The sequence below is a fragment of the Hylobates moloch genome, unplaced genomic scaffold, assembly GCF_009828535.3.
Source record: "Hylobates moloch isolate HMO894 unplaced genomic scaffold, HMol_V3 SCAFFOLD_10, whole genome shotgun sequence".
NCBI lineage: Eukaryota > Metazoa > Chordata > Mammalia > Primates > Hylobatidae > Hylobates > Hylobates moloch.
Genome location: NW_026652285.1, coordinates 19,778,742 through 19,802,948, shown reverse-complemented (window position 1 = coordinate 19,802,948; position 24,207 = coordinate 19,778,742). Strand labels below are relative to the sequence as shown.

At 39.1% G+C, this 24,207-nt stretch overlaps 1 protein-coding gene across 5 annotated transcripts in view; it reads right to left on the bottom strand.

The window, feature by feature from the left end:
- SPOP (speckle type BTB/POZ protein) overlaps positions 1 to 24,207 on the bottom strand; it is an 82,693-nt gene that overhangs the window by 22,718 nt on the left and 35,768 nt on the right. For 2 of the 5 annotated variants that reach the window (XM_032163302.2, XM_058445158.1), the window contains exons 2-5: positions 15,355 to 15,405; positions 7,759 to 7,817; positions 1,100 to 1,243; positions 306 to 427 (exon numbers count right to left, since the gene is read on the bottom strand). In XM_032163302.2, the coding sequence (XP_032019193.1) occupies positions 306 to 427; positions 1,100 to 1,177 (200 nt within the window). In that variant the 5' untranslated portion in view covers positions 1,178 to 1,243; positions 7,759 to 7,817; positions 15,355 to 15,405. The remainder of the gene's footprint in view (positions 1 to 305; positions 428 to 1,099; positions 1,244 to 7,758; positions 7,818 to 15,354; positions 15,406 to 24,207) is intronic. The other 3 variants (XM_032163301.1, XM_032163304.2, XM_032163300.2) reach the window with 3 other exon arrangements.

Here is a 24,207-nt window from a genome sequence, read left to right as displayed (position 1 = left end):
TTTGCCAAGCAGTCACCAGTCATTCCATTTATGGATATCATTTATAACACTGGCTTTCTTTATTTATTTACATTACCCTATAGCTTGAGTTTGCTGATTTCTGATATACTCATTGAATTAATTCAACAAATATTTAGTGAGTACCTATTATGTGCCAGGCACTGTGCTAGGCACTGGGAAATACAGTAAGAACAAAACAAAAGTCCTGGCCTTCATGGAAATTACATTCTTGTCAGTGTCCCATAAAACCAAACAAAACAGACAACTTCAGAAAAATTTTTACAGCTAGACGTATTCTTCCTCACCATTTCAGTTTATCATTCGCTCCTGATGAAAAGGTAGAACTTTTAATGACTTCACCCATTTCCTCCCGGCAAAAGCTAAAGTTATTGATGGTCCACATGTAGGAGAATTTCACTACCTTAATCTGTTGATAGAAAAACAGGAAGCAATTAAATAGGAAGTGGACAACCTGAAAAAACAGGCTGAAGAGCAGATTATCATTTCCCCTCCCTCCCTCTGCATGATCCTGATAGGAAGATAGCAGTTTTCAGGTTTTTCTCACCTTAGGTTCCTCATCCACATTTTAAGAAATCTCACACTGACCAATAGCTTTTACAACTTTTTTCAGCTGCTGAGAACACTGGATGGAAAGTGAGAGAAACATATAGGAAAAACAAAAAACAAAAAACAAAAAACCCACCACCACCATGGACAGGGCTGGGAAAGCATATGATAAAACCGTACTTAAAATGGGTCTCTGTTACTAAAATGTTGATGTCACGGCCTGGGGTTGCACATCTCAAACTTGTTTCCCCAACAGAGGAAACTCAGAACACACTTTCATCAAGGGCAATGTTAAGCAGATCTAGTTTCAAAGATTCCCTTTCGACCTCCACTGAAAAACACTAGCCTAGGGAATTTAGATTCCACATGGAAAACTAAGGAACCTGACGCTGACAAGTACCTTATCTATCTGCTTTTTGGCAGTTATGTTCCAGAGAAAGCAAGAAGCCCAATGTGGAAAAGCAATCCTACTCCTTTCGTCCACCAAATCTTCCCCAGATGCAAGATTCACAGGGTGAAAACTTCAACTTACCTGTGTGTAGCACCAACTCTCAGCTACGGGGCCACTCGACATTTCTGCCGGAGGTGGAGGACTTGGAACCCTTGACATCGCCAGTTTGAAGGTTAAACGAGATTTCCAAAGTCAGGGGGCAAAGATTTCTGTTCCCTCTTCACCCTGGTCAGATCCAAGAAGCAAGAAAACTTTATTAGATTATTGAGATACTATCCTAACTATTGTCTGACCTGCTAGAGGCTGGAAATTTTGTCTCCATATTGTTTGAGTGGCTTCTTACCACTGAGGTCCTAAAATTTTTTTTTTTTTCCTGAGATAGAGTTTCGCTCTTGTTGCCCAGACGGGAGTGCAGTGGTGCGATCTCGGCTCACCGCAACCTCCACCTTTCCTGGATTCAAGTGATTCTCCTGCCTAAGCCTCCACAGTAGCTGGGATTACAGGCATGCACCACCACACCTGGCTAGTTGTGTATTTTTACTAGAGATGGGGTTTCTCCATGTTAGTCAGGCTGGTCTTGAACTCTCGACCTCAGGTGATCCACCCTCCTTGGCCTCCCAAAGTGCTGGGATTACAGGCATGAGCCACCACACGCAGCCGAGGTCCTAAATTTAAATGTTAACGTCAGAGAAGACTATCTAATGTAAAGTAGTCACCTAGTCACAATTATATCACCCTATACCTCTGCACAATACTCAATAACTCTATTGCTGAATGAATTTACTCAAAGGGCACTTAAAGTATATCTATGAAAAGGCTGCCTGAAGAGGAGACAGCATCATTAACACCAGACATAACTTGCCATGGGCTCCTTCCTTTGGGGTAAAAATACTCTACTCCTAAAGCAAAATGACCTCGTTACCCTCTCTAAGTTTGCTTCATCTTCTCCTATGCTTCACTGCAAACTTAAGGAATCCTCTATTCCTCAACCCATTGCTAGCTGCTCTCTTGAAGGGGAATATTTTTACACCTTTCTTAGATGTATTCCTTTCTCTGCAGCATTCGTGATCTCTCCCTGCTTACATTCCTGTCACCACTCTATATTTCAGATTCTTCTCCTTGCCCTGTTTTGAGATCATTCCTCAGTCTCCTTTACTAGATTATCTTCGTCCACTGTTGCTCCCCATCGTTTAATCCTCAATCATTTTCTCAATCTACGTTCTCTTTATGTCAATTTTTTGTTTTTTCATCAGTCAGACATATCTTTATGGCAATTTCATCCATCCCAACAATGTCAAATTTCTACCTTTATACAAGTTTTCCAAATCTCTACAACTCTCACCTCTCTCATAAGCCTCAGACCATTCTCCAATAACTGCTATATATCTCAATGGGGTGTCTCAGTAGCAAATCAAATCCAACTCAAAATTCTTCCCTCCAAAGCCTTTCTAAATACCAAAGCCATTCAAAAAACTGGTGAACTTGGGGATGAGGCAGTGGGACTGGGGAGATGTAGGTCAAGGAGTACAAAGTTGCAGATGGGTAGGATGAATTCATCTAGAGATCTACTGTACAACATGTGAGCTACACTTAATAATATTGTATTGTATAATGGAAGTTTGCCAGAAGAGATTTTAGGTGTTTTTACCACCTACGCGCGCACACACACGGTAACTGTCAGATAATGGATATGTTAATTGGTTTGACTATAGTAATCATTTCACTATGCATATGCAAATCAAAGTATTATGCTGCATACCTCAAATATATACAATTTTTACTATTTTTTTTTGAGACAGGGTCTCACTTTGTAACCCAGGCTGCAGTACAGTGGTGCAATCTCGGCTCACTACAACCTCTGCCTCCCAGGCTCAAGCAATTCTCCCACCTCAGCCTCCCGAGTAGCTGAGACTACAGGTGTGCACCACCATACCGCCTTGCTAATTTTTTGTATTTTTTTGTGGAGACAGGGTTTTGCCATGTTGCCCAGGCTGGTCTTGAACTCCTGGACTCAAGCAGTATGCCCACCTTGGCCTCCCAAAGTGCTAGGATTACAGGGATGAGCCACCACGCCTGGCCACAATTTTTTTTAATTGGTGAATTTGGTTACAATTTTTAAGCACCATAAACAAAGCCAAAAGACAAACTAAAAAAAAAAAAAAAAAAAAAAGCTTGTAATACATGACAAAGAGACTTAATAAAAAATTGATATATAAATTATTTCTGTGAAATCAATTGAGTGTTATCTAGTACAGTGGAAAATACATGTACCCTAAAACTCAGTAACTCCACTTTTAACGATACATGTGCTAGAGCTGTGATTCTGAAGTGTAGAGTGCACCAGAATCTCCTTTTAAACAGATTGCTGGCCCCACCCCCAGAGTTTCTGATTCAGAGATTTGGGATGGTCCCAAGTTTGCATTTCTAACAAGTTCCCAGATGATCCTTTGAGAACTGCTGCCCTAGAGAAACTCTACACGTGGGCACAAGATACAGACAAGGATTTTCAATATGGCACCATTAATAACAGTGAAAAACTAGAAATACTGAAAATCTTTAGTAGGGGAATAGATAACTAATTTGTATTACTTCCATATAATAGAAAACTATACTTCAGGATTTAAAATTAATGAACTAGGCTGGGCACGGTGGGTCACGCCTGTAATCCCAGCACTCTGCTCCCAAGGAGGCTGAGGTGGGAGGATTACCTGGGGTTGGGAGTTCGAGACCAGCCTGACCAACGTGGAGAAACCCTGTCTCTACTAAAAACACAAAATTAGCTGGCTGTGGTGGCACGTGCCTGTCATCCCAGCTACTCGGGAGGCTGAGGCAGGAGAATCGCTTGAACCTGGGAGGCAGAGGTTGTGGTGAGCCGAGATCGCACCATTGCACTCCAGCCTGGGCAACAAGAGCGAAGCTCCATCTCAAAAAATAAAATAAAATAAAAGAACTAGATCTACAGCACCATGGACATCAAACACAGCGCTAATAAAAAAAGCAAGTTTAGGAATGACATGTACAGTATATTATTTATGCAAATTTAAGGTTTATATATTATTTACAGATATACGATATAGTAAAAGTAAAAAACAACAACAACAACAAAAACAGCCTTGACAGCCTATATATCAGTTTCATACTGGGAGAAGGAAGGAAGGAGGAGACTGGGAAAATAATATAAGATGCTTCAAGTTTATCTCTTGTGTGATTCTTTTAAAATAAGGATACAAGGAAAATATGATAATACAGATATCTGTTAATTAGGGATGACAGGTACTTGGGTATAAACTACTTTTTGTCGTGTTCTGCTTTATTTTTATTGTTTTGATATTGGAGCAATTGTGTAAGGATATATCCCATTATATCACACATCTCTGGTTTATAATATAAAAGGGAGAAATTTCCTGAACACCTAGTTTGTTTTCAAAGGCCAAACAACATGAATCTTATAACTGATCATGTTGCCCTCCTTGCTTGGCTACTAAGAAATCCTGAGACAAGTTTGTGACTCATCTCTTAAAACTATAAGCCCATATGCCTGCTTTAGATGCTATATTTTATACAGAATCATATGTTCATTCTATAATAGTTTTATTTTCTTAATTATTCCCTTTGCTATAATTCTCTCAACTTTTAATCTTTTATATGTTAAGTATTTTTGGAATCTGCCTCAAATGCTTTGCAGAAAGAGGTATAACAAGTAACAACAGGCTGGGCATGGTGGCTCATGCCTGTAATCCCAGCACTTTGGGAGGCCAAGGCAGGCGGGTCACCTGAGGTCAGGAGTTCGAGATCAGCCTGGCCAGCATGGCGAAACCCCATCTCTACTAAAAATACAAAAATTAGCCGGGTGTGATAATGAGTGCCTGTAATCCCAGCTACTTGGGAGGTTGAGACAGAGAATAGCTTGAACCCAGGACGTGGAGGTGGAGGTGGAGGTTGCAGTGAGCCAAGATGTCGCCATTGCACTCTAGCCTGGGAGACAGAGGGAAAAAAAAAAGTAACAACAAATCACACAATAACTCAACTCACAAATATTCACTGACTACTTAAATAATAAACGAGGAGATTAATAAACTACAGTTGCACTTTCACAGAGTAATACTCATAAATGGAATGAGATGCTATTCCCATGGTCATAAACACTATCTTACAGGAATTTACTTTTTTTTTTTTTTTTTTTTTTTTTTTTTAGACGGAATCTCTCCTCTGTCGCCCAGGCTGGAGTACAGTGGCGATCTTGGCTCACTGCAAGCTCCGCCTCCTGGGTTCATGCCATTCTCCTGCCTCAGCCTCCTGAGTTACTGGGACTACAGGTGCCCGCACCACGCCTAGCTAATTTTTTGTCTTTTTAGTAGAGACAGGGTTTCGCCGTGTTAGCCAGGATGGTCTCAATCTCCTGACTGCATGATTTGCCCAGCTCGGCCTCCCAAAGTGCTGGGATTACAGGCACGAGCCACCACGCCCAGCCAGGAATTTACAATTAAAGCATCTGTGAAATCACAGATGAAGCTAACATGGTGTGCTGTCTCACTTAAGCTAGCAAACTAAGCACTGCAGTGGCATTTGGGCCTCCCTGGCTTGTGCAATTCATGATTCCATGATAACATGAAGAAAAGAGGCCAAATGCTACTGTGGTCACCTCCAAGATAGGCTTGCATTTGATGGAAAACACATTCTCAAAGAACTGTTTTATTTTTCCATTAACAAGTAAGTATAAATTAGCTAGTTTTACAAATCCCAATTACCATTAATGGCCAGAATGAAATTTCAAAATTCCTACTTTGGGACCGGGTGGCAATGAAGGTTTGATTTTATGCATTAGTTAAGAACAAAAAATTTGGCTCTGGAGAGGTGGATTATAGGCACAGCTCTACACTGAGTAATCCTAAAATACCAATTTGAACTTATTTTGAGGTTAAAAAAACTTCAAACTTATCTAACAATGAACAATTTATGAATTATCTATGCCCAGGAAAAGGCCAAATTTTAATAACCAGTTTATTTTAATGCCTTAATTGTTGTTATTCATCCTTGGTTCATTATTATAACCAGAAAAAAGAAACTACTACTTTGATCTCGACCATTTTTTCCCACCTTTTTTGCTTCTGACTTATTTTGTAGCTACATCTTTTCCTTTCTTCTAATTTTTAAAAATCTCTAACCCCACATCCAGCAGAACTGGAGAATCTGTCTCAGACTCTGAGGAGCTCTAACCAAACAACCTGCTGGGAAGGAAATTGACTAGGACAGCACAAGTCTAATTAATTTCACTCATAGCAGGAACCATGGGCAAAGTGTTCATCAGCAAAGTAGCCTAGTGCTACGTGAACTCTCTAGCACTTCATGCCAACTGCTGCAGATGACCAGCAGAAAAAAATTTTAGAAAAGAGGAGATCTGAGGATTAGAGTTTGAGAACCTCTGCAGTAGATAGCTAAGGCCAAAATACATTGCTCCTGCCTTCAAACAAGTTAATACAGTCTGTCTGCATTCTCTATTGAGAAATTTATTTTCCAAAGCTTACCAAACTTTCTAGTACACTCAAACTCTGAGGCTGAACATACACCACCATTTATTTTCCTGCTTGCTCTATTAAATTCTGACCTGTGAGAACAGACCTCTTCGAGTTACATAAAAAAATGCACTTTAAAATATCTCTGTCAACTGTAATACTGCTTGATTTCCAAAGAAGGTAGTAACAGCTAGCAACTAATAAAAATCTCTAACGGAATGCTTCCTAGTGGGTATTATAAGACCATGAAGTCATTAACCAGTTTTGATGTGATTCAAGTCAACAATATAATTTCTAACTAGAATATTAAACTTTGGAGGACAGACAGAAGGACAAACAAAAATGAATTACAGGTTGAGTATCCCTGCTCTGAAAAGTTCCAAAATCCAAAAGTTTTTGAGCACTGACATGACATGCTCGTTGGAACACTTTGGATTTCAGATTAGGAATGTTGAACCAGTAAGTACATAACAAAACTATTCCCAAAAATCTGGAAAAATCTGAAATCCAAAACACTCTGGTCTCAAGCATTTCAGGTAAGTGGATATTCAACCTGTAATGCTGTCGTGATGCACAGATAATGCTTTCAACTGAACCTACGGTGCACTTCTTTTCTGCCTTCTTTTATACTTATGAACACTTCTGCTGACTCCTGTAGACTTTAAGCTCCTTAAACAGAACCTGCAACTATCCTATCTATCCCTTATCATCTAGCACAGCCTGCCTGGAACTCAAAGAATTCAGTACAAATACTCTAATGAAGGCCAGGCATGGTGGCTCACGCTTGTAATCCCAGTACTTTGGGAGCCCGAGGTGGGCAGATCACGAGGTCAGGAGTTCAAGACCAGCTTGACCAACATAGCGAAACCCAGTCTCTACTAAAAACACAAAAATTAGCTGGGCGTGGTTGCACGTGACTCAACAAGCTGAGGCAGGAGAATCGCTTGAACCTGGGAGGCGGAGGTTGCAGAGAGCCGAGTTGGTGCCACTGCACGCACTCCAGCCTGCAACACAGCGAGACTCTATCTCAAAAAAAAAAAAAACTCTGATGACTGAAACACTCATCCAGTTGCATTCAAGTTCATTAAGTTTTCTGTTTTTTTCATGTATCTCTAAAACAGCCCTTTGAACAATGCTGAGTATATCAGATTTGTAACGTAATAAGAGTAATTAATTTGTTATTTCAGATAAATTATATTACAAAGCCCAAAACTCCCAGCCCAGTACCTCTAATCCCCGTCCTGGTAAAACTGAGTTTTTCATCCAGTATCAAGTATATATTTATTCTACAAGAAAAGAAAGCCTTGTTATAATTTCATTTTGAAAACAAAAATCAGTAACTAATCTGAACTAAACTCTTGCATAATCAGAATTCTTTCAAGATAGAAGACGAATTCCCTGTACAATAAAGGAAAATGTCCCAATAGTTTATTTTGCAGTATTTACAGAGCTAGGCTAGAACACCCTCTGAAAAGTGTTACACAGACAGCTTGTGCAGTCACTTTTTAAATCTTTCACTTATTTCCCATGAGCATTTCTCCATCATCAGTCTAATCTACTTATCCAGAGAATTAAAATAAAATCAACCAGTTAACAGAGAGAGAGGCATGAATCTCATACATGTTATCTATGAATTAGCCTTACTTATATCCATCAGTTTTAAGATGACAGGAACAAGACTGTGAAGACATTAGATTGAATCATGAAACTGTTGTTTTATATGACAAAAATAGTTGAATATCAGCAATTTCATGTGGTTCAACATAATACACAGCACGTACAAGCTAGACGGCTGGGAACATACTTCTTGCCAGAGAATGGTCTGTTAGGGACTTTTTAAAAGCCTAACTCTCTCTCTGTTTTCCTCTGGTTTAAAGCTTTGTACAGTTTCCAAGTAAAGAAAAGCCCCAGTGTCATAACTATTTTCAACCCGAGATGTTTGCGTTTTCCAAAACAGAAGATGCCAAAAAAGATTGATGACAACTGCAAAACAAAAAACTGTAAGACTTTTGTATACTAATTTTTGAGAAACTAATGTGACCTAAAAGGAGCCTTTTGTTTCTTCTGTTACAGTGTGCTCAATCATATACAGCCCAGGAGGTAATCTTTTCTTTCTCATTACCCCAAGGGTAGTTATTACAGGTCATACTGACTTCTACTGTTGCGAGGTTTAAATGACTTTTGATATTTGTTATGAGTAAACTTTCTGCAGTTCAATCTAGTCCAACAAAATACTAAATATACTTAAAAAAATTTTAGAGACACTGCTTAAAACGAAACTCAGGGCTTCAGACAGACCTCAATCAGCAAAGGAAAGACTGAGGTTCTCTTATGTCTTTTATCAGGTTCATGCTTTGTAAAACTTTACAAATTAAAGATGCCTGTTTTTTTTTGTTTTCTTTCTTTTAAATTAAAAAAAAAAAAATTTGTAGAGACAGGGTCTTGCTATGTTGCCTAGGCTCGTCTCAAACTCTTGGCCTCAGGCAATCCTCCTGCCTTGGCTTCTCAAAGCACTGGGAATATAGGCATGAACCACTGTGCCCAGCTTGTTTTCATTTTTTAAATTCTTAAACACTGCACCTATAAGGGGGATTACCAATACCAAGTGAATCTAGAGATCAAGAAGAAAAAAGTCCACAGCCTTACAGAAAAATGGGCAAAGAACAACCAACGGTGTACAGAAATGGAAATACCCAATGGTTCTTAAATATATGAAAAGATGTTCAACTCTCATTCAAGATAAAAATGCAAATTAAATCACACATTGATTCACTCACTGAATTGGCAAAGATCAAAATGTTTGATAACACTTACCCAGGGTAAAGAAAACATTTCTGGTTGGTGTATAAATTGTTACAATCTCTGTGAAGGGCAATGTCTATCAAAGTAAAAAATGTGCATCCCCTTTAATCCAGCAATTTCACTTCTAGAAATGTATCCCTACTGATATGTTTTAAATGACAAATATAAAAGGTTTTTCACTGTGGGGACTATTTATAAACACACAAAAATGGAAATAACCTATAAGTTCATCAACAGTGGATTAAATAAACTATGATACAGATAATGTAATAATATGCATCTCTGAAAAAATAAGGAAGCTCCATTTTTTAATAGAAAATATACATTTGTTTTAACATATAGAATATCTCCGAAAAGACACAAGGCTCTGGGGATGCTGGTTACCCCCATGGAAGGAAATTGGGTACACCTGAGTGGAAAGAAGTCCCACTGTATTCCTCTTAATACTTTCTGAATTTTGAACCATGTAAATATATTACCTATTCAAATAGTAAATTAAAAAATTTAAAAAGGAATTAGCAGCCTTTACAATTAATTTTTCCACGTTGTGAAGAGGCTTATACATCGAGACCCAAATAAGAGACAAGAAAGGAATTCTTCAGTGGCCTCCATTGCTATCTGAGTAAAATCAACCTTTTCGTCATGACCACCATGGCCTCAGCATACTTCCCTGACCTTCTCTAACAATCTTCTCAATCCTGATGTTTTAGTCACTCAGGCCTTTAACTCTAATCCACAAACACATTGGGCTCTTTCCCCAGCCTAGAAAACTCTTTCTTCCCTCAGGTCTTTTTATAGGTGGGTCCTTCTTGTCATTTAGGTCTCCTATCAAATGAAGTTATCTTCAGAGGGGTCTTCCCTGACCACCCAATCTGAAGCCGCTTCCACTTCTAGCCTATTCCTCTCATCACATTACCCTATTTTATTTTCTTCTTTATTACCACTACCTGAAATTATCTTTTTATTTTTTCACTTGTCTATTGTGTTCCCTACTAGAAGTTAAGCTCAACGAGAATAGCATCCCCCTGTGCCTAGAATGGCATAACAGGCACTCAGTAAATATTTGTTCAGTGAAATTTTGGTTGAGTAACTAGACTCCTTCTCTTTTGGGATCATTTTTCCCTAATGAGTTCTAGTTAATAAATTAAAGTTTAGGAGTTGTTGAATGAATGTAGCTATAGGAATCCAGGCATACTTTTAAAACAATAACACATTTTAAAAAGAAAACTATCAAGTCACTCCAACTTTAAGAATTTATTGAGTACATTACAAAACTATTTATACCCTTCCCTAATTAAAAATATTTTCAAATCCAAGAAAACGGAAGAAAAGGGAAACGCACAGAGCTATGGGGGGAGTTCCTGAATCCCCAAGACAATAGTGAGAAAAGTACATTTCCCAGAACAAGTCAATCCTGGTTATAGAAGTACCATTACAGCAGCTGTCAGGAACCCAAGCTAAACTCTTATTTCAAGTTAAATTCTTTTTTTTTTTTTCCAGACAGAGTTTCGTTCTTGTTGCCCAGGCTGGAGTACAATGGCATGGTCTCGGCTCACTGCAACCTCAACCTCCCGGGTTCAAGCAATTCTCCTGTCTTAGCCTCCCAAGTAGCTGGGATTACAGGCGCCCACCAACATGCCCAGGTAATTTTTGTATTTTTAGTAGAGACGGGGTTTCACTGTGTTGGTCAGGCTGGTCTCAAACTCCTCACCCACCTCGGCCTCCCAAAGTGCTGAAATTACAGGCGTGAGCCACTGTGCCTTGCCTCAAGTTAAATACTATATATTATAATAAAATTCCAATATATTGACTGAGGGAAATCCTTAGCATCTACTTATATTTGATCTACTGTTTTTGTATCTGACACTGGGTTGGATTCTGGATGTATGGAGAAAAGATAACTAACATTTATTAAATACAGACCAGTGCAAATATGTACATATGTAAAAACACGACTAGGCATGTAACTAAATTTTTTCTATACCAGGCTAAGATGTACAACACATTTCTGGCATAGCGAAATATTTCTCTAATTAAGAGCTGAACTGCTTTGTAACTGTTGTATATAAGGAAAACCTAGAAACAAGCATAGTATTATGTGTTCAAGTCAGTACTTTTAAGATTTTCCCAGTTTACAGGTATTTCTTAGGTAAGTATAGATTCTAAAATGATTGTGAGGATTAGATATGCACTTGTACATAAAAAGCCTATTTCTCCTTCCTCTCCTCAATCTGTGTTATAATTTTATAGAAATGCCTAGCTAGTAAGGCTCATCTAGATAGATCAAGGCAAGCTGAAGATGAATAAGAAGGTACATGACTCTCAAGTCACTAAACCCACTAGGATAACAACAGAATGCTCCGACTCCCAAGCCTCAGTGTGTGCTGGCAGTTTACAGGCTTACTGCTCTTCTTTCAGGCTATAAATAACTACAAACTGTCCTTGTCCCCAAGGAGACCTTAGCAGCCAGCTCAAAGGTTAAAATATGGAGTAATTCTCACTTTGGATGCAACTTTTCCAGTCAGCAAAAAAAATCAAAAAAGCAGAAAATGTAATGCCAAGTTAAGTTAGGGCAGGGGGATCATTCCCTTGCCCTACAAACTATCCACTATGTAACAGCTATTGATATAAACATGTTAGCATAATTATTTACCCCAAAAATATGTCCAGGAAGAATGCAATGCATCTCTGCTCCAAATGCCGAAGTTTGTCCTAGAAAGGGGCAGATGCCACTCAACCACCTTGCAGGACTGCAACTCCCTGGACCTTAAAAAGACTTCTTGAATTTTTGTTTTGCTTTTAATTTAGGCACAAAGGATTACTGATCTAAACACATCCACATAACAACATCAGAGGAAAAAATTCCTCTGTCTCCATTTGGATGGAGGATCCAGCAGAATAATGGCCACAACAAGCACAGGTTTCACATCTGGGTTAATACCATCAGGTGACATGCTGCTGTTGTTAATTACAACAGCAGCATGCTAGGAAGAAAAACTCCTCCAGCTGCTTAAAAACAAACAAACAAACAAAAAAAAAAACAAAGAAAAAGAAAGAAAATAAGAGTTCCTCAGATTAGACTTTTCCACATTGGGAAATACCTGAAATGGAAGGACGGGAGTCCGAATCAGGAAACAAACCTGATTACAAAGGGGCTATTTCACTTCAAAGTGGGTCTTGGTTCCAAAAGAGAACATCTTTAGAAATGAAGTCAGAAAGGCAAACGCAAGCAATCAACAACTTCCCCATTCTCACAAATTAGAATCATGTGTTGATTCCACTAAATGGCTTGGGCACAAATCTCTAGGGCCACAAGGAGTGAACTTGGGAAAGATGAAGATTTTAACACATCCCATATGTTATAAAAGATGCCTCCTCTAGGCTGAGAAAATTTACTTATTCTAAAGAAGAGCTGAAAAAGGATCAGAAAAGGAGGAAGCAGGGAAAAGCCCTATAGTAAGAAGATTCTATGTATTACATAAGTTAATATTCTCACGGCTGTTTTCTGATTTGAGAGGTTAATGTCTTTCACCCACTCCCCTCAATGATGACTATGAAGAACCTTATAAAATCTAAACAGTAGCCGGGCACGGTGGCTCAAGCCTGTAATCCCAGCACTTTGGGAGGCCGAGGCGGGCGGATCACGAGGTCAGGAGATCGAGACCACGGTGAAACCAAAATTACCGGGGGGGGGGCGCCTGTATCCCACACTCGAGAGGCTGAGGCAGGAGATGGTGTAACCGGAGCTATGACCCAGCCTGGGGGAAACAAAGCGAGACTCCGTCAAAAAAAAAAAAAAAAAAAAAAAAAAATCTAAACAGTAAACAGATGAAAGGGCTGGCCCTAATATTATTTAAGCATGTCCAATCTGCAAGGAATTCAAAAACAGAAGAGTCATTTCATGAAACAAATAGAGCTTATATAACCCCACAGAGTCCCCTGGCTTTTATAGAAGCCAAATTCAACAGGCAGTTCTCTTTGGCCATCTATACTTCAGCCAAGCCATTTAAAAATATTTCTTGCTAACATGATTCGGCTATGGAAGGGACCTAAGGAATGAATTTCAAAGGAGAAAGTCTAATTAGTCTTAGGGCATACAATTTGAAATAAGTTCATTAACTTGGAAACTGAAAAGGCCCACCTGCTCCAGAGGATTTGGTCTCCTACAAGGGCAACCGATTATGTTCAGCATTAACTATTACTATCCAGCAGTAAAGAATTCAGTATTCCCATGAGATACTTTTCTTCCTGAAAGGCACCTAGACCTCCTTCCAACTTTAAAAGAGAAGAGAGGTATATGTATGTTTTTAATCTTCTCCTTTACAGTCTTAACTAAAAAAGCCTAACTACTATTTACATGGACCACATGCCTTACCTAGAAACAATCTGCAGAAAGTAAATTCCCTCTTCTAACATTATTAAAAATAAGCAAAATTCTATGTTAATGTTACAGTTCTAAGTAAACGAAATGGAACAAAGGATGGGCAGGAATTTCTCAGTTTTAAATGTTCATTCCAAAATTCATGACTCAAGGAAAAAGTAAAACCACACAGGCAGACAAAATAGGGAAAGTTAGACAGAATGTCTGTCTTAACAGAATTTCCTGGCTCCTGATGATCTGTGTCAGAATTTAAAAGATTAAAATGCAGTAACACCTATTTAACCCAACATGACTCTGACAAAACATACACAAGCTTTGGAAGCTAAAATCTCATACTACAAAGTAAAATTTTTAAGATGTTACACAAAATGGTGGAGAGTTTTTTTCTGTAAGTTACCCAGAGAGATAGGAGCTCCAAGGTAAAATACACAAAGGCAATTTGTTCAAAATCAAACTCCTTTTATAGAGTAAAATGAAGCCTACAAATTTCTTTATGGTATCTCTCTCTTTTTTTTTTTTTTTGAGACGGAGTCTTTCTCTGTCGCCCAGGCTGGAGTGCAGTGGTGCGATCTCAGCTCACTGCAACTTCTGCCTCCTGGGTTCAAGCAATTCTCCCACCTCAGCCTCCCGAGTAGCTGCTGAGATTCAGGCATGTGCCACCATGCCTGGCTAATTTTTGTATTTTTAGTAGAGATGGGGTTTCTCCATGTTGGCCAGGCTGGTCTCAAACTCCTGGCCTCAAGTGATCCACCCGCCTCGGCCTCTCAAAGTGCTGGGATTATAGGCGCGAGCCACCGCACCTGGCCCCAAGTATCTCTTTTCATAAACTGTAATTCTAATTTCCCTGAAGGTCTTTTATGTTTTTTCTGTTTGTTTGTTTTTGTTTTTGTTTTTGTTTTAGACAAGGTCTTGCTCTGTCGCCCAGGCTGGAATGCAGTGGCACAATTATGGCTCACTGCAGCCTAGACCTCCTGAGCTCAAATTATCCGCCACCTCAGTCTCTTGAGTAGCTGGAACTACAGGCATGTGCCACCACACCTGGCTAATTTTTGTATTTTTTGTAGAGATGGGTTGTTACCATGTTGACCAGGATGGTCTCGAACTCCTGAGCTCAAGCAATCTTCCTGCCTCAGCCTCCCAAAGTGCTAGGATTACAGGCATGAGTCACCATGCCCGGCCTTCCTGAAGAACTTTTCTAGGGAGAAAAATAATCTGACTCTAAGGTTTCCATATCATATATTATCAACCATTGATTAAAAATTTAAATTCAAATATCATTTCTCCCCTCCATCATTACTGTAAAGTCTTACCTATATCTAGAAATCACCAGAGAAGATCAGAATAAATAGTTCTGGCTTACTCCAGGTAAGAATATTTAGAATAAAACTTTTTTTGAAGACACTTATGGAAAATGTTTATTTAACACTGTAATAATTCTTATTTTAAAAAGAAAATCTTACATGCTTACCTTATATGACTTCAACTTTTTAACTTTACCTATCATTTGCACTAAAATGAAACAGTAGATTGTACTCAAGAGGTGTATTTTTAAAAGTCATGGTAAATGTTTTTATGCATTTCATTCTGCTTTTTCCCTCAAGATTGAACTATATTTAAAATAAAACTATGTAAAAACTCACCAAATTAAGTCAGTAGGAGAACTCTAATTTGTCTTGTCTAACAGGAAATCTCTGTTGGAAATAGAGAATATGAATCAGACTTAACTAGATTCTGAATCTCATACAAGTCTTTACTTACTTTGTCTATTCCTAAAAAGGAAAAATCTCACAAAAGCAGGTGATATATGAAAGAAGAAATGACTAGTAAAAATTTACTAGTCAAAATTACCATTCTTAGGCCAAGGCGGGTGGATCACTTGAGGCCAGAAGTTCAAGACCAGCCTGGCATCATGGTGAAACCCTGCCTCAACTAAAAATACAAAAAATTAGCCAGGCCTGTGCGCCTGGTGGTGCGCGCCTGTAGTCCCAGTTACTTAGGAGGCTGAGGCACAAGAATTGCTTGAACCCGGTGGAGGGGGGACATGCAGGGCGGGGCAGAGATTCCAGTGACCTCAAAATCATGCCACTGCACTCCAGTCTGGGTGACAGAGTGAGACTCTCCCAAAAAACAAACAAAAAAATTACCATTCCTTTATCTCATCACTAGCTCTGAATGCTCTATTTCTTAGTCATCTCTCAAAAAAATATTATACTTAGAAATGGAAGTCAGAAAAATCCAAGCTGGTTCTCCTTTTTTTTGAGATGAAGTCTCAGCTCTGTCAGCCAGGCTGGAGTGCAGTGGAGCGATCTCAGCCCACTGCAACCTCCACCTCCCATGTTCAAGCAATTCTCCTGCCTCAGCCTCCCAAGTAGCTGGGATTACAGGTGCCTGCCACTATGCCTGGCTATTTTTGTATTTTTAATAGAGACAGAATTTTGTCATGTTGGCCAGACTGGTCTCAAACCCCTGACCTCAACTGATCTGCCCACCTCGGCCTCCCAAAGTGCTGGGATTACAGGCGTGAGCCACCACGCCCAGCCCCAAGCTAGTTCTTCTAATAAACTGACCTATGAGTGCAGCAAAAATGAAGTGACTTGTCCTGTGTCAATATTTACAAGAGAGATCACTGTTGCCAGCTCTTTCACAAAATGCTTAAAGAATTATTATAAGTTTTCATGTAAAACACCTTTTAAAAAAGTGCTCTATGGGTAAATTACACCAAAGCAAGATGCGTTTAAACAAAGCCATGTATCCTATGGTTTTCTGTTTAGAGACAGGGTCTCACTATGCTGCCCCAGCTGGAGTGCAGTGGCTACTCACAGGCCTGATCATAGTACACTATCTCAGCCTCCTGAGTAGCTGGGACTATAAAGGCACATGCCACCATGCCTGGCCCTATGGTTTTAATAAATAACTGTGACAATGAGATGCAGAATGGTGGACATTAAAGACTGGATTAATACTGATTATACAAGGGAGAGAAAAAGGTTCCTGTTGAAGACTGGAGAGATAGCCAAGCAACACCAACCTCTGATAATCTACCATATCCTACAAAGTAGCTCAAAACAGAAACTGGGATAAGAGAAGTAGCAATGCTTCTAGGAGTCTAACATAGGCAGAAAATTCCACTGCTATATTCCCTTTTGTGAGAAAATAAAGTATTGCATAAATCATGGGTATATGATTCCTTAAAAATAGAATCTCAGCCAGGCACAGTGGCTCACACCTGTAATCCCAGCACGTTCGGAGGCCGAGGCAGGTGGATCACGAGGTCAGGAAATTGAGACCAGCCTGACCAACATGGTGAAACCCCGTCTCCACTAAAAATACAAAAATTAACTGGGCATGGTGGTGCACGCCTGTAGTCCCAGCTACTCAGGAGGCTGAGGCATGAAAATCACTTGAACCCCACAGTGGTTGCCGTGAACTGAGATCGCTCCACTGCACTCCAACCTGGTGACAGAGTGAGACTCCATCTCAAAAAAAGAATCTCTTCCTGAAAACGTAAGCACCAACTTTAACTAGTACATGGTACAAATAAGCTTCTCTTAGACTATAATAGGTTTTGGTAAACCCAGTCCAGTTACTATCAGTGATCAAATGAGCCATAGCCAAAAACTGTGCTAAACGACTGATGCTAAAAGAGGGCAGTCTTAATCAGATACTATAAAACAAATTCACTTGACATCAGGAGTTCGAGACCAGCCTCGCCAATGTGGTAAAACCCTGTCTCTACTAAAAATAACAAAAGTTAGCCAGGCGTGGTGACGGGCGTCTGTAATCCCAGCTACTTGGGAGGCTGAGACTGGAGAATCGCTTGAACCTGGGAGGTGGAGGTTGTAGTGAGCAGACACTGAGCCAACAATCCCACGTAGCTCAGTTAATAATAGCAGGAGTCAGGCTGAATTCATGCAACAAATATTTACTGAGTACCAACTGCAGGGCATTCTTTGAGACACAGTGGTAAAAGAGACAGACAAGGTTCCCGACCCTCTGAGGATAGAAAGAATGCCTTTAAGGCAGAAGATATCAACCATCTCTAACAAACGAAAATGAATAGCTGTGATTCTTAAAGCAGAAACCAATACCTTTAGTCCCTTACTCTCCAATTTTTTTTTTAAGCTTAAGGTTTGGGTTTCTCAAAATTTAAAGCATCTGACAAAAGTGGTAAGGGCTGAACAGGGAGACTATCATACTGTTGGTAGGAGAACAAACTGGTACCACAACTTTGGAAAATAGTTTATTATTATCTAATAAGACTAAAGATTCTGCAATTCCGCTCCAAGTATATGGCCTAGAGAAACTTCTATACATGTTCACAGCAGCATTGTTCATTAACAGCCAAAAACTAGAAACAATCCAAGTGTCCATCAACAGAATGAATACATAAATTGTGGTATATTCATATAACAGAATGCTATATGGCAATGAAATCAAACTACAGTTCTATATAGCAACATGGATGAAAGTTATGAACATACATATTGTTAGGTTCTTCTTGAAAGAAGACATAAAAATGTAAAAATCACATAATGTATTATTCCAATTTATACAAAGTTTAAAAACAGACAAAACTAAATTATGTTGGTTTAGAATGAATCCTAGGTGGTAAAATCATAAAGAAAAATAGGGATATGATTATCACACATGTCAGAACAGTGGTTATTCTGAGCAATGGTATAGGTTATGATCTATAAGGGAGATGCAGCAGGCTTCTTCCAGGTGCTGGCAATGATACGCTTCTAGGTCTAACTGGTGGTTACATAGGTATTTGCCTTTTGTAATTAATCCTTATATTATATAGTCATGTTTTGTGTATTTTTCCGTTATATTTCATAATAAAAATGTTCAGGCCAGGCATGGTGGCTCACGCCTGTAATTCGAACACTTTGGGAGGCTGAGGAGGGCGGATCACTTGAGATCAGGAGTTCAAGACCAGCCTGGCCAACATGGTGAAACACCATCTCTACTAAAAATACAAAAAAAAGTAGCCAGACGTGGTGGCGCGCACCTGTAATCCCAGCTACTTGGGAGGCTGAAGTGGGAGGATCACTTGAACCTGGGAGGCAGAGGTTGCAGTGAGCCAAGATGGTGCCATTGCACTCCAGCCTGGACGACAGAGTGAGACTCCGTCTCAAAAAAAAAAAAAAAAAAGTTCAAAGCATACATTATTAAAATAACCTAATAGAGTAGATCTCTATCTAGCCTCGAATAATATATGAGTGTATCTTGCAAATAATACAGTTTTTTTTTAAAAAAACGACAATTTAGGATAAGAAGTCAGTAATAAAGCAGGGCCACCCAGGAATAAATACCTATAGGCAGGATTTTCTATTACTTTCTTTGAATTTAAATGCCATACCTAAGATCTATATTTCAGGGAAATTTTCTGTACCAATATAAAGGTTTAAATCTACATATGACTACCACCAGGAACCATGAGTTAATCCCCAAATTATTTTGAGACAAAATCTTCTGAAAAAGCAAAGCCAAGACACAAGTATTTTTTGATTTTACTAGTTTAATAGTGGCCTCTGATGGAACCTCCAGTAAATCCCAACTCCCTCTGAGTGAAAGCCTTACAATGGCCAAAAGGGTCCTGCACAATCTGGACTTGATTACCTCTCTGGCCTCATTTCCAACTATGTTTTCCTGATCTCACTATGTACCAGCTACACTACCCTTCTTTGTTGTGGTTCCTCAGAATAGGCCGATTCATGCCTTGGGGCTTTGTACGTGTCATTTTCTGTCTGAATAAGTCTTCCCCTAGATGTTCTCAGGGCACACTCCTTCACCATTGCTAAGACTTTCCTTGTCACCATCTCTGTGAGGTCTTCCCTGACACCCTTAAAAATGAATTCCTGGCTGGGGGTGGTGGCTCACACCTGTAATACCAGCACTTTGATATGCCGAGGCGGGTGGATCACTTGAGGTCAGGAGTTCAAGACCAGCCTGGCCAACATGGTGAAACCCCGTCTCTACTAAAAACACAAAAATCAGCTGGGCGTGGTGGCACACACCTGTAGTCCCAGCTACTCAGGAGGCTGCGGCAGGAGAATCGCTTGAACCTGGGAGGCGGAGGTTGCAGTGAGCAGAGATTCCCTCACTGCACTCCAGCCTGGATGACAGAGCAAGACTCTGCCCAAAAAAAAAAAAAAAAAAAAAAAAAGCAATTCCCTCCCTTAACAGCCACAATCCTATTCCTGCTTCATCATTTCTTTTTCTATAGCGCATAAAGTCATCTACCATCCTGTATCTTTTTACAATCTGTCTTCTCTAACTGGAAAATAAACTCTACCAAGGCAGGTTCTTGTCTGTTTTGCTGCTGCACCCAGACAGTGTCTGGCACATGGAAGGCTACAAATACTTATTTAACAAATGACTGAATTAATGTTTTCTTTTAGATTCCCGTGCTTGAAAGATTAGAAAGTAACTCTATAGCACACACTCACACACAAAAAAATCCCAGAATGTTTCTCCCCTCTGCATGTCAAATTAACAAAGTTTATTTTACTAACAAGTTTCAGGTTTATGCACTTACTAATATTAATGAGTCAGAGTTAAGACTTCTAAAAAGTTGATACAAACATAACTATATCTTCCCTTAACAAATTGTAATATTGACCAAGCACGGTGGCTCACACCTAAAATCCCAGCACTTTGGGAGGCCGAGGTGGGTGGATCACCTGAGGTCAGGAGTTTGAGACCAGCCTGGCCAAAATGGTGAAACCCTGTCTCCACCAAAAAATACAAAAATTAGCCGGGTGTGGTGGTGGGCACCTGTACTCCCAGCTACTAGTCAAGAAGTTGAGGCAGGAGAATCGCTTGAACCTGGGAGGCAGAAGTTGCAGTGAGCCAAGATGGCGCCACCGCACTCCAGCCTGGGTGACAGAGTGAGACTCCACCTCAAAAAAAAAAAAAAGTGTAATACCTGTTTTTAATAACAATGCCACTGAGGGCACAAAGAGACAAGAACTCTCATGTACTGCTGGTGCGGTGTAAATCAGCATAACTATTATGGGAACTACTTGACAATATGTAGGATAAAGATTGAGTACTTACTATACATACTATTTAAGTTTGTAAAAAGTGAGCACATTTTACTTTTATAGTCAGAAAAAAAGGTTTTTAAAAGAAAGAATCATGCAAAACAATATATAATTTCAATATAAAAGTTCTTCAGCACCTTGGGAGGCCAAGGCAGGCAGATCACTTGAGGTCAGGAGTTTGAGACCAGCCTGGCCAACATGGTGAAAACCCATCTCTACCAAAACATACAAAAATTAGCCAAGCATGCTGGCATGTGCAGAGGTTGCAGTGAGCCGAGATCATGCCACTGCACTCCAGCCTGGGTGACAGAGTGAGACTCTGTCTCAAAAAAAGAGAAAGTTCTTTATATTGTATTTTGACTCCAACAAAAGCAATAAAGGCTTCTGTTACATATACAGATGAAATATCTCAAGCGGGTAACTACAGTTAGAAAAATAATGGTTTTTTACTTAGGAACTAAAAAAAGTTTTATAGCAGTTTCCAGAGTGGAAGGGAAAACGAACTCTACAGTGTTAAGTGTTCCATATAAGAGCATCATTTTCTTCTAAAGAAAGATTTAAGATAGGAACATTTCTCTGTAGCATAAAATGTGGGACTGATGTGACAAAGAGCAGGTAAACAATTCCATTCAAACTTGGTGACTACGATGGCATAGGGAAGATAATTCACTAAACGAAATTGCCTATTGGGTGACATGACAGATGCTTCCAAGTATACATACAGTGCTTGTACTTTTGATGGAATATGTCATCTACGTTAAAGCTGGCGTAAGCCTAGATCCAAAGGTTACTTTCCAACCACAATACTTATTACCTGAACCAAACCCTAAGACAAGAACAGATCTGAGATAAAATACACAGGCATCTGATATACTAGTTCTATTTATTACTCTGATTTCTATTTGAAGGTCTTATTGGTTGTCTTAAAAAAAAATTCAGCACATAAATTCTCAAATTCTTAAAGATAGTTGATATATTCATGAGACAGGTGGCTGCCCAAACTAGTTGTTAAGAAAGGAAGTCCTACTCAAACGCTTGCAGCAGGCAGAGTGTGTTATTAGAGAAGAGTAACAGTTTTCATTTGTAACACTTCAGGATTCCAAGTGCTCAAAGCTCTGAATAGGAGCCAGGTTTAAAGGGTGAAAAAACATGGAGCATAAAAATTAAAAATACACTCAACCTCACAATAATGAATAAGGCACAGTGGATTAAAGACTCCAGAAAAAATTTATAAATGAAAACCACTGGTAATTGAAACATATGGAACAAAATTTAAATATAATAATTCTAATCAAATATCAAGGTGAAGACATATTTTTTAAATGCTTCCTTTGGCTAAGAATGCTTCGAGAAACCCTTCTATAAATATCAACTATGCCTGGATCACACTGAACTTATAAAGTAACATAAGAAGAACATGAACTGGATTGGAGATCACTAAATAGTCCCACACTCAGTAGGGAGAAAATATTCTAGAAGAAGGCCGGGCGTGGTGGCTCACGCCTGTAATCCCAGCACTTTGGGAGGCCCAGGCAGGAGGATCACATGAGCTCAGGAGTTCAAGACCAGCCTAGGCAACATAGTGAGACCCTGTCTCTAAAAAATTAACTAAATTAAAATAAAACGCGAAGTTGCCAAATTTATCAGACTCCAAAAAGAATCCATAAGGAAAGAAAATTGCAGAGCCTCTCATTCTCTGATAAAAGAAGAGCATTATTCCAAAGTATAGAAGGTTTTCCTCATCCCTCTCCCTCCCTCAAATAATGACTATAAATACCAAAGTGCTGGACCCAGTGGGAGAACTCAAATAATGAGACAGTTTAGGACAAAATCAAACCATTGAAACAAAAGAAGAGGAGAAGGAAGAAGAAGATGATGACGAGGACAAAGACCAGAAAAGATATGTACAAGGTTGTTCACTGGTTGTCTGTAATGTAATGGGGGGGAGAAAAGGAAAACAATTTAAATATCCATCAAAGGGATTGTGGAAAAACTGTGAAATATTCATACTGTATAATAAAAACAGAACAGCTAAAATGGAGGACCTAGATCTGAATCTACCAACATGTACAGATTTTGGAAAAAAAGAATGAAAATAAGACTGCTGCAGAACTCATATACACATAAATATATATACATATGCACATATATACTCACACATACGTATATAATTTATTGTCTAAAAATTAAACACATAAAGCAATACATTTTCATACATACACACATACATACACATCTACATTGCACTGGAATGATACACACTAAATTCATGGCAATAGGTTATCTCTGGTAGTGAAGGATGGAAACAGAACTGAAAGTATAAATAAATAAAACTTTAGCTGACAGTGTCACAGTCTCTTTTGGTTTGGCTTTTTCTTTTTTTAAGCTTTTCAAATCAATGAATTCAGGAAAAATGGTAAATTAGAAAAGCTAAAGATTGCTTAATGATTTGTGATATAGAAAAAAAAAGCTAAATAGCTCAAAGCAATATTTTAAATAGATACTAATGCAGCCTAAATCAAACCAAAAAGAGCCAATGAATTCAGTCCAGATCATCTCACTAAGGAAAATCCTGTGTTGGTAAATATTTTTCCTATAGTTGATAGAAATTATACAGCACTGGGGTTCCTTAAACAGAGAAAGTATAGGGACTGACTTCATATATGTCAATAACAAAGCACATCTTCTTTCTTTCTTTTTTTTTTTTGAGACGGGGTCTCCTTCTGTCACCCAGGCTGGAGTACAGTGGTTCGATCTCTGCTCACTGCAACCTCTGCCTCCCGGGTTCAAGCAATTCTCCTGCCTCAGCCTCCTAAGTAGCTGGGATTACAGGCAAGTGCCACCACACCCGGCTAATTTTTTTTGTTTTTAGTAGAGATGGGGTTTCAGCATGTTGGTGAGGCAGGTCTCAAACTCCTGACCTTGTGATCTGCCCACCTCAGCCTCCCAAAGTGCTGGATTACAGGCATGAGTCATCGCGCCCAGATAGAAAGCACATCTTAAATAAAAATAATGTTCATAGTAATCCAACATATCTTCAGAGACCATAAATCCTTATACTTTGCCTTAATTTTATTTATTCCTCTAAGAACCAATCTCTCTTTTAATCATCTCAAATTTTAGTACCTGAAACTCAAAGACAGATTATAAAAAGAACACTTGAGGCTTTTTTGCCTTCTTGAATTCACTTAAGCTTTTTTTCCCCTTCTTTCAAATGTTTTTCCTCCTTCTTCCTTGACTTTTCCCATCTCCAACCTGTTGTTGTTTTTTTTTCCTTCCATTATCTCACTGACCAACAGTTGCTTTCAACTGCTAGCAAGCCTCTGGCATATTTATATTTTTCACTTCTTAAAGGAAAAGATGCTCTCACTCCACAGCCCAAAGGTCAAATAAAGGGGAAAAAACCTACGTAAAAAGTACTAACCATATTTTGCTGCCTTTCCT